General features: G+C 44.8%; 1 protein-coding gene across 2 annotated transcripts in view; it reads right to left on the minus strand.

Moving 5' to 3' along the window:
• Positions 1-15,153, minus strand: part of LOC140385329 (reversion-inducing cysteine-rich protein with Kazal motifs-like) — a 378,566-nt gene that overhangs the window by 51,568 nt on the left and 311,845 nt on the right. For both annotated transcript variants that reach the window (XM_072467391.1, XM_072467390.1), the window contains one exon: positions 5,089-5,277. In XM_072467391.1, the coding sequence (XP_072323492.1) occupies positions 5,089-5,277 (189 nt within the window). The remainder of the gene's footprint in view (positions 1-5,088; positions 5,278-15,153) is intronic.

Genomic DNA, 15,153 nt, shown 5'->3' on the forward strand with positions numbered 1-15,153 from the left:
AAAGATCCCCTTTTAGCACACAAACCCCGCATATCCACCTACACCCCAAAGAACTCTCATTTCGAGTCCCGTCCCTTCCCTTGTCCAAATATATACCACATTGGCTCCTTTAATCTCTACACCCGCGCGCAGTGATACAAAAAAGAAGAAAATACAGTCATGAGGTTACATCGGCACATGGCCATTCCTCAATTTGTCAGTTCTGCCACAGTCCTTCTGCTTTCGCAAACTCCTCCGCTGCTTCCGCCGTTCCAAAATAAAAGTCCCTGAGCTTGTAAGTCACCCTCAGCTTCGCTGGATATACAATGCCGCACCGCACCTCGCTAATGTACAGTGCCCTCTTCACCCGGTTGAAGGCAGCCTGCCTCCTTGCCAGCTCCACCGTAAAGTCCTGGTATACACCTATACCAGCTCCAGCCCACTGCACCACCCGCTTCCGCTTGGCCCAGCTCAGGACCTTCTCCTTCACCTTGTACCTACGGAAGCACAGAGTAACTGCCCTTGGCGGCTCACCCGCCTTTGGTACAGGCCTCCACGACCGGTGAGCCCGATCCAGTTCATATCGGGAGGGATCCTCCCCCTCTCCCAATAGTTTTGCCAGCATCGCGGCAAAATACTCAGTCGGCTTCGGTCCTTCAACTCCTTCGGGCAGCCCCAAAATCCTCAAATTCTGTCGCCTGGATCTGTTTTCCAGGTCTTCCATTTTTCCTCGCAGATCCTTGTTAGTATCCATCACCTTCCGCATCTCCTTCCCCATCGAGGCAAGTTGATCACCGTGCTGCAATAACGTCTCCTCCACTTCCTTCAGCGCCTCCCCTTGCTCTCGCACCTCCGCCACTGCGCTCGCCACCTCCGTCCTCACCGGGGAAACCGCCTCCTCCACCAGCACACTCAAAACCTCCCTCATCTCCTTCCTCACCGTCTCCATACATTTCGCAATCTGCGCCAACTGCTTTTCAAATTCCGCAGCCATCACCTTAGTTATTTCTTCAGCCATAAGCAGTGCGGCCTTCCCTGGTGCTCCAGCCTCCATTTTTCCTGGTGACCCCGCGGTGACCTTTCCACTCCCCGACGGGCCTCCAGCTGTTTTTTTTCCCGGCCGTTTTCTTGCTCACCCTCGACATTTTTCTTTGTTCTTTTTTTCCTCCTGTGTCTTCACTGTGCCTCCTCCGTGCCTTCTCCCTGCTTCTGCCGCCTCCGCGGACCCTGGGACCGGGCTTAAAGCCCCGAAAATGCCATTGCCGAATGGGAGCCCTCCATTGTGCGGCCGCCTCCCGCCCGCCGTCACCGGAAGTCCACCATACCCCTTCTTAACAAACATTTGTTTGTCCATTAATATTATTTCTCGAATCACTTTCGGAATATGTTAAATAAAATATAGGAAAGTTTCGCCTTGATAATTATTTACAATTAGTTTGTAGTTTAGTTATGGCATTAGTCAAATCATCAAAATATCATAGAATTTACATAGAACATAGAACATTACAGCGCAGTACAGGCTCTTCGGCCCTCGATGTTGCACCGACCTGTGAAACCACTCGAAAGCCCATCTACACTATTCCCTTATTGTCCATATGTCTATCCAATGACCATTTGAATGTCCTTAGTGTTGGCGAGTCCACTACTGTTGCAGGCAGGGCATTCCATGCCCTTACTACTCTCTGAATAAAGAACCTACCTCTGACATCTGTCTTATATCTATCTCCCCCCAATTTAAAGGTATGTCACCTCGTGCTAGACATCACCATCCGAGGATAAAGGCTCTCACTGTCCACCCTATCCAATCCTCTGATCATCTTGTATGCCTCAATTAAGTCACCTCTTAACCTTCTCTCTAACGAAAAGAGCCTCAAGTCCCTCAGCCTTTCCTCATAAGATCTTCCCTCCAACCAGGCAACATTCTGGTAAATCTCCTCTGCACCCTTTCCAATGCTTCCACATCCTTCCGATAATGCGGCGACCAGAATTGCACGCAATACTCCAAATGCGGCCGCACCAGAGTGTTGTATAGCTGCAACGTGACCTCATGGCTCCTAAACTCAATCCCTCTACCAATAAAAGCTAACACACCGCACGCCTTCTTAACAACCCTCTCAACCTGGGTGGCAACTTTCAGGGATCTATGTACATGGACACCGAGATCTCTCTGCTCATCCACACTGTCAAGAATCTTACCATTATCCCAGTACTCAGTCTTCCTGTTATTCCTTCCAAAATGAATCACCTCACACTTTTCTGCATTAAACTCAATTTGCCACCTCTCAGCCCAGCGCTGCATCTTATCTATGTCCCTCTGGAACTTGTAACATCCTTCCGCACTGTCCACAACTCCACCGACTTTAGTGTCATCTGCAAATTTACTCACCCATCCTTCTACGCCCTCCTCCAGGTCATTTATAAAAATGACAAACAGCAGTGGCCCCAAAACAGATCCTTGTGGTACACCACTAGCAACTGGACTCCAGTCTGAACATTTCCCATCAACCACCACCCTTTGTCTTCTTCCAGCTAGCCAATTTCTGATCCAAATTGCTAAATCACCCTGAATCCCATGCCTCCGTATTTACAGTGCAGAAGGAGGCCATTCGGCCCATCGAGTCTGCACCGGCTCTTGGAAAGAGCGCCGTACCCAAGGTCAACACCTCCACCGTATCCCCATACCCCAGTAAGCCCACCCAACACGAAGGGCAATTTTGGACACTTAAGGGCAATTTATTATGGCCACTCCACCTAACCTGCACATCTTTGGGCTGTGGGAGGAAACCGGAGCACCCGGAGGAAACCCACGCACACACTGGGAGGATGTGCAAACTCTGCACAGACAGTGACCCAAGTCAGAATCGAACCTGGGACCCTGGAGCTGTGAAGCAATTGTGCTATCCACAATGCTACCGTGCTGCCAAATACGCCAAACCAATGTGGTTTTATGCTGAATTTTGGGAGACTAGCTCATCACATGACTTGGTGTTAGCTTCACACTCAAAATTGACAAGGGAGGAAGAACATATGGCTTTAAGTCAGTGACGTCAAGGCTGAACAATTACTGGCATGGAACCATCCACCCCCCCTTGCAATTAAAGTGATCAGTTCCGTTCTCTAAATTCCAACTCCTATTGTGCAAAGAAAAACAAGTGTTAAAACATTCAGCTTTGTGCATTAGATTAACTTGTTTAACTTGTGATGTTTAAAGGACGTAACTTTATTTCATAGTCTGTAACCACCTTTGATTTGATAAGTTTAGAATTAAGTTCTGTAATTAACTTCTGTAACTCTTTTTATATTTTAATATGCAAGTTGAATGCATTGTGTAATATTTAGCACACCAATCACTTTCAAGCAATGATTTTATCTGTATTTTATATCGAACTTGTGTAATTTCTGTAACATTGTAATTTTTGCAAAACGATTCAGTAAGTTTAACTGACTTATACCAAGCACTGGCAGAAACAACAAAAAATACTATAGCAAAGCAGTTGTCTCCTCATACACACATTGATAAATGCCTGTTTCACATCAATTAGACATCTGGGCCAATTAATCTATCTTCCCAGACATCGCATGCTGTCTTATCTCAAGTAAAAGCAGACATAAAAAGCATTCTCACTTGTTTATTAGTTTCAAGGTTACAAACAGTTATACCACTCTGTCCTTTGTTTTAAATACAAAGTAACTCATTCCAAGTAACCACAGAGTGAAGTAACAGCAACCTTCAAATCATCTGTACAAAACACAGGCACTGCTGGGGGTCTGACTTAATACCAATTTAATGAAGTTTTGAGATGGTGAGCTCCAAGATATTTATGGTCTTATGAGGGCATGACTGCATATTTCCACCATCCTGAACAAATGGGCAAGGAAGATGTCATGAAACATTTATCGTAACAAGCAGTAAGTTTAAGTAAAAAACAAACTTTAGAGAGAGGGATCGTCCCTCAAGTAATTGATAACTTAGAGGGTCAATCGCGACAATGGGAAATTATATCAATAGATGACCATCACCTTCGAGAAATCAATTAGAAACTGATCATGCCCACCTAGACCAATCCTAAATTGATCATGCATCCCTTAAGCCAATTAAGAAATAGCCTCGCCTCATTTAGGCCAATTCGAATTGTACAACATCATTGATCACGCTGTGGGTTGGAATGCGTTAATAAGCAGCAGCTTTCACCGAGCAAGTTGTGCAGCAAGTGTCTGCTGTTCCAAGGGAAGCAGAAGTTATGGAAAGAGAACAGAGACCAAGTGTGAACCTGCACCCATGTCTGAACCGGAAATCAAAAGCTGCAGTACGCTAGTTACGTCTCACCCTGTCTTTGTTAGGTATTAATCTACAACTTAAAGATTTCCTGAGTTACTTCACCAAACTGTCTCCTGTTGCCTAAATGGTTAAAGTTTTAAATGAACACAATTAGAATTTAAATTCAAGTAATACCTAGAAATTACAACGTTTAAAGGCCAGAGGCATAGAGATGCTGCTGACCTTTAAAAATGGCAGGTGGACTCAGATTCGGAAGTCTATGGTAGGGCGAAATGGTAAAATAACTGAGGTGGAACTTTTAAATAGCCTGCTTCGGCACTTGGAAGACACTGTGGCTGCTTCTGATATACATTTATAGGCCCAACTCCATCCTGTACCAACACATGCCCCTCCCACAGTTAAAATTGGACCTGACAGGGTACTTTCTCCTGAGGGGGTACAGCAAACTGGGCAATTGCCTGAATTGCACTATCTACTTTTGAAAGGAAAATCTAGCACTAAATAACTGAAAGCAGCAAAAAAACTGCAAGAAATCCATTAATTTACATCACTTTTCTGAAGAATATTAAAGACCCAAGTTAAAGGTTCAAATATTTCATTCTTTTTCCATACGAACTGCACACAAAGCACTCCCTGCTTCTTTACAGCAGTGTTGTTCACAGACTAAATTAAAATAACAATGCAGTTTGCTCAAAATGGAAATCTCAGATTTGCTTCGGGACTCCGAGCTTGATCAACTCATCTGTAAATCTGTTTTTCGTGGCTTTGATAATATAATACATTCTTCAATACCTTATGGTATATACACCCATATAAAGTGAAAAACATACTTTTCCTCTGGCCTCCTACAATGCAGGTTTTTTGCACATCAATGCAAGGCATCTCCAAGCAATTTTCCAACCGTCCACTTGGGCCACAAGTGCACACCCTGTAACAACCCATTTCTCCGCTTGCCACAGGAAGCTGAATCAGGGTGTCCTGCTGGACAAGGAAATCAGAAGCCTCTCCCAGTTTGCATCCTGAAACAAAAAAAAAATCACATTGTCTCAATGTGCAGATAATCAGTAAGTAAAGAGTTTGGAAAACAAAGCATCACTGACAATTTCAAATCAAGGCATGTTTGCATATGCATTTTGAAGCTAAACAGAAATCAGGAACAATTAAAGTGCAGTAACTTCATTATCCCTGTAATAAATTCCCAGTTGTATTACAAAATTTTGTCTGCATCCTTTGTTTAAGACGAATCAAGCTTGATCACACACTACCTTTGCTCAATGCTTGATTTTTTACTTTGGGGTTGTGAAAAATGAACATTGTGTTGTTTTTGTGTTGTTTTTACATGTGTATATACTCTGGTTCACAATTAAGATGTCAACAATGAAGCATGATGGGAAAATTAACATGTCAAGTTCTGAGTAAGCTATAGTGAGCGAATTATTATAACTATGTACCAGAATGACCTTCGGGGAAGAACGGGATGTACAATAACAGAACTTGCTAAGCAAGGGGGAGATAGCAGGTGCAAGCAGGGGGCCTCATTCTTATCTTTAACTGCCGGTCCAAGGATGTACCAGGAGCGGATAGAAATCACTATGCAAGGGGGAGACCAAATAAGGGATCACTAATAAGGGAATTGCTCTGTCTATAGTGTGTGGGATGTGTTTCTCACGGATTGTTTCCCACGGATTGTATTTTCATGGATTGTATATAACAAAGTGATGCTGTGTGAATTCTTTGTGTCTGCTATTGCTTACTGGAGGCACCCGCTCTTGCAAGATCGATTGAAATAAATACTTCTTCAGAATTTGACTAAGTGTAAATTATTAACAGGTGAGCAGTGTTTCTCACAGGGTTAACATACACTGAATGCGGCAGAGAAAGTGAGGAAAAGAGCGGGGAATGTGTGTGTGAGTGAATGGGAGGAGGGGGGGGGATGGTGAAGGGAGAGAGAGAATGAGCAGATTCACAAGAAAATGCATTACCACACAAACAGCAGCAAATGCTAAGACACCTGCCACTGTTGTGCTTTAGTAACCATCTCAAATCCAGATGCTCGCACAAGTGCTCCTTTTGAATGGGATGATCTATGCTGCCTGGGACACTGCGTGAATTGTCCCAAAGCTAAAGCTCAGGGTTGGAGACTTGGACGAGACGTGTGACACATACCCGAGTAGTGTCCCACCATTTACTTTCTTGTGCAACTGTGTAATTCAACCCCACCTACCCCCCACAATATCCCAACAGCCCCCCGATCTGACTACCTCCATCCCACTAAACTCTGATTTCACCCCCCTCCAAAACTACCATTCAACCACTACTCAGTCACCACCACTCCCCAAATACTTAGGGCTAGATTCTCTGTTGCCCGATGTCAATATCGTAATTGCCGATTGGGCAGAGGATCGACTCTGGCGCCCAAATCGGGGCTGGCGCCGGTTTGACGCCGGTCAGCCATGCTCCATCCCCTTGGAAATGGTAACATCGCGTTGTGCACCGTTGCAACAGCACTGGCGCGTCATCGGCCGGCCTTCCCACGTTTCACCGCCCCCGATGGGGGACACGTGCGGTCTCAGCCGTGCGGAAACCCAGCATGACGGCTGTGGACTGTGTCCAGCGCCGCCACACTCGGCCGGGATCCGTGCCGCTGGCCCGGGGGGGGGGGGGGGGGGGGGGGGGACTGGTTTGAGGGGCCCAGGGGTGGGCTGTGGGGTCGCAGATGGTGGGCCGGGTCCGCACACGGCTGGCGCCATGTTGTGCGGCGCGACAGCTGCAGGTTGTCAGTCCAATTTTTGGCATGGGAGCTTTACCCGGCGCTGCTACTAGCCCCTCACCGGTCCCGGTGAGGGTTTCACGCAGAAATTTTGGTCATAAAAAAACATACATGCTCCGTTGGCATCAAGTCGCTGAAACAGATAATTAAAGCCAGTACATGATAATAATGTGAGTTTAAAAAACCGAATCGCTTTGCAGCTCACTATTTCGAGAAGTGGGAGATAAGCAGAACAATGTTAGCAGGTGCGAATAGCAAGAATTAACATGTACTGGTAAGGAGTTGGGAGGGTTAAAGGCACTCATCCTGAAAGGAAGCATTTTTCATCCCTCCCCAGTTTTCCGGTGGCTTCATGTTCAGCTACCTGATGTACATTCAACAGATGGTCAAGGAAACCTAATGGGGACAAGTTACATTTAGTAGACACATACTAATCAAAACTTTCACCAACAGCGCAGTAATCTTAAGAAACCTCTGAACTTCATAACTAAACGATTTCTAGATCCGGCATCAATCCCAATTTAGACCCCCACTCATTTTCTTCAGTAAAGTTAGGAGTTACTGAACTGCTGTTTGTGCAACAAATTGAATTCAAACCTAGCCAGGTGAATGATCTTAATGCAGGCTAAAGTGTGTGTTTGGTGAAATAAAAAAAAAAAAAAAGGGGCAATTTAGCATGGCCGATCCATCTATCCTGCACATCTTTTGACATCCATGCAGACACGGGGGGAATGTGCAAACTCCACACTTAGTTACCCTGGGCTGGGATCGAACCCGGATCCTTGGTGCCATGAGGCAGCAGTGCTAACCACTACACCCCACGCTGCCCTGTTTTGTGAAGATTTTGGTCGCTAAAATTAAATCAACTCGCTGAGTACTGCAATGTTAGTTGATACTTGCAGGTATCAAATGGGAGGTTCCATCCAGTATTCTAATGTGAAATAAGCACCTAGTCCACAACCAACTGTCTCAAACAATAATTTCCTCGATCTACATCCTGGTCCATGTGAAATATGGGGATCAGTCAGTTAAGAAATGAGGAGCTCTTATTCATGTACAATTTGTCACACCTAATAGCCCGTGGATTGCTCTGTAACATTGCAGTAGGTAACAATGTTCAGTGAATGCTGGGGTACAGAATGAGTAGACCCATCTCAGTCGAACCCAGAGAATGAAGTCTCCTCTTCCACAAAAGATACGGCTTCCTTCTGAATGGCAAACACCCAGCTTCACCAGCAGAGACTGGCTGGTAGAAGGTCAGGCAAAGATTATGCAATGTGTCGCAGCTCCTTAAAAATTCAAGCACTGAGAGTCCTGATACTATCCAGGTAAAGAATCGTGGCTAGTGATTAATGCAAGACCAATTAGGTTCTGCAAATGTTCATCCTCATTTGCAATTGCTAAAGGTCAGTGATTTTCAAGACTTTTTTCACAGCGGGGCATCTTTAAAGATTGACAATTTGCAAATACTATCTTAATCACGTTCTGAGAAAGATGATTATTCCAGCAAATATTTATTTGCATACAGAAAATAAATAACGTGCTAGTAAATAAACAAATCCAGACAAATAAAGAGAATTCTTGAGACACTGCTCACGGCACAGAATATATCCAGCCTCAGAAAATTCCACCTATTATTAAACTGTGGCTAGCATCAATATATTCGGATAAAAACGGAGAATGCTGGAAAATCTCAGCAAGGTTCACAGCATTTGCCCAACGTGAAGCAGAATTTGTGTTTCAGGCCATTCACCAGCTTTGACACAGTCATCCAGACTCGAAACGTTAGTTCCTTTCTCTCTCCACAGGTGCTGTCAGAACTGCTGAGAATGTCCAGTATTTTCTGTTTTTGCTTCAGATTCCAGCATCCGCAGTAATTTGCTTTGACCTTTCATCAGAACTGGCATAGAGACCGCTGAACTGAAACATTAACTGTGTGTCTCTCTGTCCCCCTTTCCTCGCAGATGTTGCCAGTCCTGCTGAGTATTTTCCAGCATTTTCTCTTTGTATTTCAGAGTTTTGCTTTTATGTCAATATATGCGCTATTGTTCTGCTCAGGCATCACCCACAACCAGTATAGACTGTCATGTCTCATCAAGCAATTTAATAACTTTGGTTCTTATACAGGACAGCACCTTAAGATGGATATCTTAATTTACAAATTTTAAAGGACGAGTTGGAAGATTTTGAGGACTGAACAACTTTTGCCACAGTGTTTACATAGAGCATAGCTCTTGCTTTATTTTTGAGTATAATACTGTATAGAAAATTCCAAACAGAACCATATTCTCTTTCTGACCTGGAGCTCAACATTTTCAGTGAGTTAAAATCCAATGTATACTTTCAAGCAAAGCATTGGGTGAAGCTGTTCTATCTTTACACATTATCTTGTGGATTATAATTTTACAATAAACTCTATTGTTTATTTGGAGCAGGTTAAAATATGCGATTCGACAGTATAAACACTTCTCATGTGATTCAATAACTGAGATACACCCATGGCCAGATGAGCAGTCCTTGAAACTGGGAAGTGGTTTCAAAAGAATCCAAGAATAAATCAACTGCAGAAATGACAGGGAGCTTAATCCTTGACCAAATTAAACGTGTGTCACCCCAGGTATTGGAAATAAAGTTTCAAAGCAACAAAAAGGCCGGCCTTTAAATATGAACAATCGAGTCGCCGCTGCGAGAGGCAGCGACACTCACGCGCCCAGCATGTACACTGACACCATGCGCCCTATACATCCGTGGTTTGGGCGCAAAATCACGGAGGAGAGATTCCTCCATTTTATAGCTGCCAGCAAGCAAGCAAGCACATGACTGTGTGAAGAACTGAAGATGGATCGTTTTGTAATAAGGAGAAGGTATGGATCTCACAACTGAATCTGATGGAGAGAGCTTCGCAGGAGAATCCACGGCAGGACAAAGCAGTGCTGGTGTAAGCTGTATCCAGAGCTCCAGGGCCCCGGTGAACAAATAATTAAGAAGTAACTGAAATCGGGAACAAAACAGTACAAAGATGATTTTTTGAGGTATGGCTTTAATTGTGCCAATGCAAAGTCCATGTGTGTTATATGCAGGGAAGTACTGGCAAATGAAAGTTTAAAACCCTCAAATCTTCAAAGGCATTTAAAGAGTAAGCATGAGGAGTTTTCGAGTTGAGGAAAAAACTCTTGATTTTTTTCCACAGGATGCAGCAAGAACTTTATTCGTCAGCTGAAGTCCTTTCAGAAATATAACATTGAATGACTCAGCAAGTGAGATTGTGAGGACCAAGCAGGCTCACCTGCAGCATTAAAGGTAAGCAATCATGGTGTGTCGTGAAGGTTTGTGGAGTGGGTCGCTAAGGTTGGCCGGCATGGGTCGCAAACGTTGGTCAGCGTGGGTCCCGAAGTTCCGCCGGTTGGTAAAAGTGGGTCCCGGGAAAAACAGTTTGAAAAACACTGCCGTAACCCCACCTAACCTTTTTGGACGCTAAGGGGCAATTTAACATGGTCAATCCACCTAACCCGCACATCTTTGGACTGTGGAAGGAAACGGGAGCACCCGGAGGCAACCCACGCACACACGGGAAGAATATGCAGACTCCACACAAACAGTGACTCAAGCCAGAAATCGAACCTGGGACCCTAGAGCTGTGAAGCAACTGTGCTAACCGCTGTGCCAGTTTTGGTTGCTACTTCTACATAGCACCCAAGTAGTTTGCTTGATCAATACACAGCACGACCTTTCATTCAATACATCCCTAAATTTGTCCCTTGTCTTCAGATATATATTTAGCCTAGCTTTAACTGTGGCACTGTACTTAACGTCTCGAATGCTAGCTTCCCAAAAGATCCATATTTTTCTGAATCAGACTGTATAGTGCACTAATATTTGTTCTACCTCCAATCTACAAATTTGAGCTTACTTTTGATTTCATCTGAGTTATGTATATTGATTATAAGAATAATAGGAACCAAAACCAGTTAATTCTGTTCAGTCCATATTGCATTAAAGTGGTCAGCTGCACTGGACATAGTAAAAGCCAAACTAACTCTCCCATTGAAGCTCATCTTTTAATCCTGTAAAATACTTCCATCAAAGCCCAAATCTCAAGAACTTTAACTTTCTCTCTCATCAGCATCAATGTATAAGAAATTCACTAATGTTTTGTCTGAGCTGTGCTGTCAGATAGATTATCCCCAGCTTCTGACGCTTTTGAGTAATGGAGCCCTTCTTAAATATCAGTATAATTTGGATAAGTGTGAGGTTATTCATTTTGGAAGCAAAAACAGGAAGGCAGATTACTACCTGAATGGTTGTAAATTGGGAGAGGGGAGTGTGCAGCGGGACCTCGGTGTCCTTGTGCACCATTCGCTGAAGGTAAGCATGCAGGTGCAGCAGGCAGTAAAGAAGGCTAATGGTATGTTGGCCTTCATTGCGAGTATAGAAGCAAGGATGTGTTGCTGCAATTGTACAGGGCCTTGGTGAGGCCACACTTGGAGTATTGTGTGCAGTTTTGGTCTCCTTCCCTGAGGAAGGATGTTCTTGCTCTCGAGGGAGTGCAGTGAAGGTTTACCAGACTGATTCCAGGGATGGCGGGACTGTCAAATGAGGAGAGATTGACTAGGTTGGGATTGTTCTCGCTGGAGTTCAGAAGAATGAGGGGGGATCTCATAGAGACTTATAAAATTCTAACAGGACGAGACCGGGTAGATGCAGGGAAGATGTTACCAATGATGGGTGTGTCCTGAACCAGGGGTCACAGCCTGAGGATTTAGGGTTAACCATTTCGGACAGAGATGAGGAGAAACGTCTTCACACAAAGAGTGGTGAGCCCGTGGAATTCATTACCACAGGAAGTAGTTGATGCTAAAACTTTGAATATATTCAATGTGCGGCTGGATATAGCACTAGAGGAGAATGGGATCAAAGGCTATGGGAAGAAAGCAGGATTAGGCTATTGAGTTGGATGATCGGCCATGATCGTGATGAATAGCGGAGCAGGCTCGAAGGGCAAAAAGGCCTGCTCCTATCTTCTATGTATCTATGTATGTATGTATCTGTTTTAAAATTACTTTTCACCAATTTGCATTCCTGTCTTCCTTTGAAGTGATAAGTCTGGACATTTGCTCCCAAGTCAGCTATCGGGAGTCAGGAAATTTCCTGGTTCAATGCTCCCTTGAATTAAGAGATCTTCCCTCCAGGGGGCCAGGAAGGAGTCAGGCCCACCATCCCTGAATGCAGACACTCTCCATAAAAAAGTAAGAATCAGGAGCAGGCCATTCAGCCCCACGAGCTTGCACTGCCATTCAATATCTCACTGTGGCCTCAATCCACATTCCTACCTATCTCCAAATACCTTTGATTCGCTTGTTCGTCAAGAATCTTATCTCACTCTGCCTCAAAATTATTCAATGACCCTGCCTCCATCGTTGTCTGGGGAAGGGAGTTCCAAAGGTGAATGACCGTCAGAAAATGTTCCCCTAATTTCCATCTTAAATGGGAGACTCCCTTATTTTTAAACAGTGTCCCCTAGTTCTAGTCTCTCCCACAAAGGGAAACATCATTTTGGTGTCTACCTTGTCAAGTTCCCTCAAAACCTTAAATGTTTCAAGATCACCGCTTCTGCACACAAGCCCAGCCTGTTTGATCTTTCCTCAAAAGATAACCACCCCCATATCCCTGGTATCAGTGACTTGAATATTCCCCAAACTACTTCTAATGCATTGATGTGCATCCAACGTAAGTCCCCAATTACTACAATGCCCGCACCTTCGGCCAACCCCCATGACCCGTTTGTAGCCCCATGCCAAGTCATCCATCAAACTTAGCTCTTACACACTCTAGTATCCCCATTGGCATACCTCAGGAGCCAAGTTGAGAAGATAGAAATATAAAGCTCTAAATATCTGTTACAGCCATTATTATAGTAAAACAACGCTCCCATTCATAATACTTAAATCCTCTCCAGTCCTTAATCTCTTATCAAAAAAACAGATTTATACCCATAAAGACAACTAATTGTTTAACAACCTTTGAACTGAGAACCAAATTCTGAACTTGGATTCCATAATAAAATAAGGATAGGTTGTGGAGAGCAGCCAAGCATTACAAAAGCTATTATAACTACAAGGAAAGATGATTTTCAACACTCACTGACACGGACAGCCTTTTTAAAATTTGTAATGGTTGGGGATTCAAACAACTTAACAGTTCTACAGATCTACTCTGCCCTTCAGGAGCATTTACAACTACTCGTTAAAGTTGTTACTCTCACACTGCAGGTTCAGAATGTTGTTGCAGCAGAAATTAGATCTGTTCGAACTTAGCACTGAATTCAAGTAGTGCTGCTAAGTTTGAGTTCCCCCACATGTGAGTTATGCCCCGTCCCCTTTCCCCTGCTGGCAAAAATGGGATGTGCCAGTGTTGTGGAGTATCTAAAGACACTCAATACAGAGTCACCTGTAGCTAAAACAAGCAGCGGTTTATTCAATACAAGTATGCATACAGGTGGCAATGGTCTCTCAAAATGCACAAAGAGACAATTCAAATGTACACCGTTTCTGTCAGTTATTTATACCATCTTTGTGATGTCCTATCATTAACTCACAATGCTCTTATCCTGTACATCTAGTGACAAAATAATAACGAATGACCTGACCTGCCAATAATTTAGTGAATCATGAACTTTGTCTCAGCTATTCTGATGATTTAATACATTTGTCCAGTCATCTGCATATCTTATCCTGGCTTGGCCCGTAGGTCAAAATCAATCCTGGCCTGACGATTTGGCCACATTCCCTACTTCATCCACTCCAATTTTTTTTTACTGCAAATACTTTTGAAACCTAAACCAGCAACTTGACCAAGACTGGGTGTTTCCCATAACACACCACTTCAGCTCGAAATGGGGCAGTACTTTCAGATCTGGGGCGAGATTCTCCGACCCCCCGCCGGGTCGGAGAATCGCCGGGGGCTGGCGTGAATTCCGCCCCCGCCGGTTACCGAATTCTCTGGCACCGGATATTCGGCGGGGACGGGAATCGCACCGTGCCGGTTGGCGCCCCCCCCCCCCGCGATTCTCCGGCCCGGATGGGCCGAAGTCCCGCTGCTAACATGCCTGTCCCGCCGGCGTAGATTAAACCACCTACCTTACCGGCGGGACAAGGCGGTGCGGGCGGGCTCCGGAGTCCTGGGGGCGGCGCGGGGCGATCTGGCCCCGGGGGGGGGGGGGGGGGGGTGCCCCCACGGTGGCCTGGCTCCCTCCACTGCGCATGAATGCCATCAGCGGCCGCTAATGCTCCCGCGCATGCGCCGCCCGGAGATGTCATTTCCGCGCCAGCTGGCGGGGCACCAAAGCCTTTTCCGCCAGCTGGCGGGGCGGAAATTAGTCCGGCGCGGGCTTAGCCCCTTAAGGTTGGGGCTCGCCCCCCCAAGATGCAGAGCATTCCGCACCTTTGGGGCGGCGCGATGCCCGATTGATTTGCGCCGTTTTGGGCGCCAGTCGGCGGACATCGCGCCGATACCGGAGAATTTCGCCCCTGGTTTCGTCCGTCATTTTTAAAGGTCCGCGGAATCTCCATGATTCCTTGATAATCTAGGTCATATTCTGTATTACTTTATATCAGTTCACGTTATTGACAACACTTCATACGTTATACGCCTCAATAATCCCTAACAATCATTTTTTGCAGGTTAACCTCTAATTTGCCCTAATTTCTCCTTTCCTAAGTAAACAGAAATTTTAAATGCTACAATTACCATGAACTAGTATTAAGACTTCTGTGCCTTTCTTCACAATTTCAGCTCTTCCAACATTGCAGAGTTATAAACAGAGAAATCATGCATTTCTTGCAAAACTCTTCAATGAAAAGGTTTCCTCCTATTTCCTAGTCTCATCTTCTTGTCATGATATTCAAACACACACATCATGATAGACACACCAACAGACAAATCAGAACACACAACACCACAACCAATGACAGAAAGATATAAAAGCACAGACACAACCCCTGGTGGTCAGAAAGAGCGGCAGGGGAGAACCAGGACACAGCCATAGCCGGGGACACTCAGGGAGACAGCACGTGCAGAGTATCCAGAACGAACTGTATTATAAGAGTTATAATAAAATAGAGTTGTA

Source organism: Scyliorhinus torazame, chromosome 11 (genome assembly GCF_047496885.1).
Source record: "Scyliorhinus torazame isolate Kashiwa2021f chromosome 11, sScyTor2.1, whole genome shotgun sequence".
Taxonomy (NCBI): domain Eukaryota; kingdom Metazoa; phylum Chordata; class Chondrichthyes; order Carcharhiniformes; family Scyliorhinidae; genus Scyliorhinus; species Scyliorhinus torazame.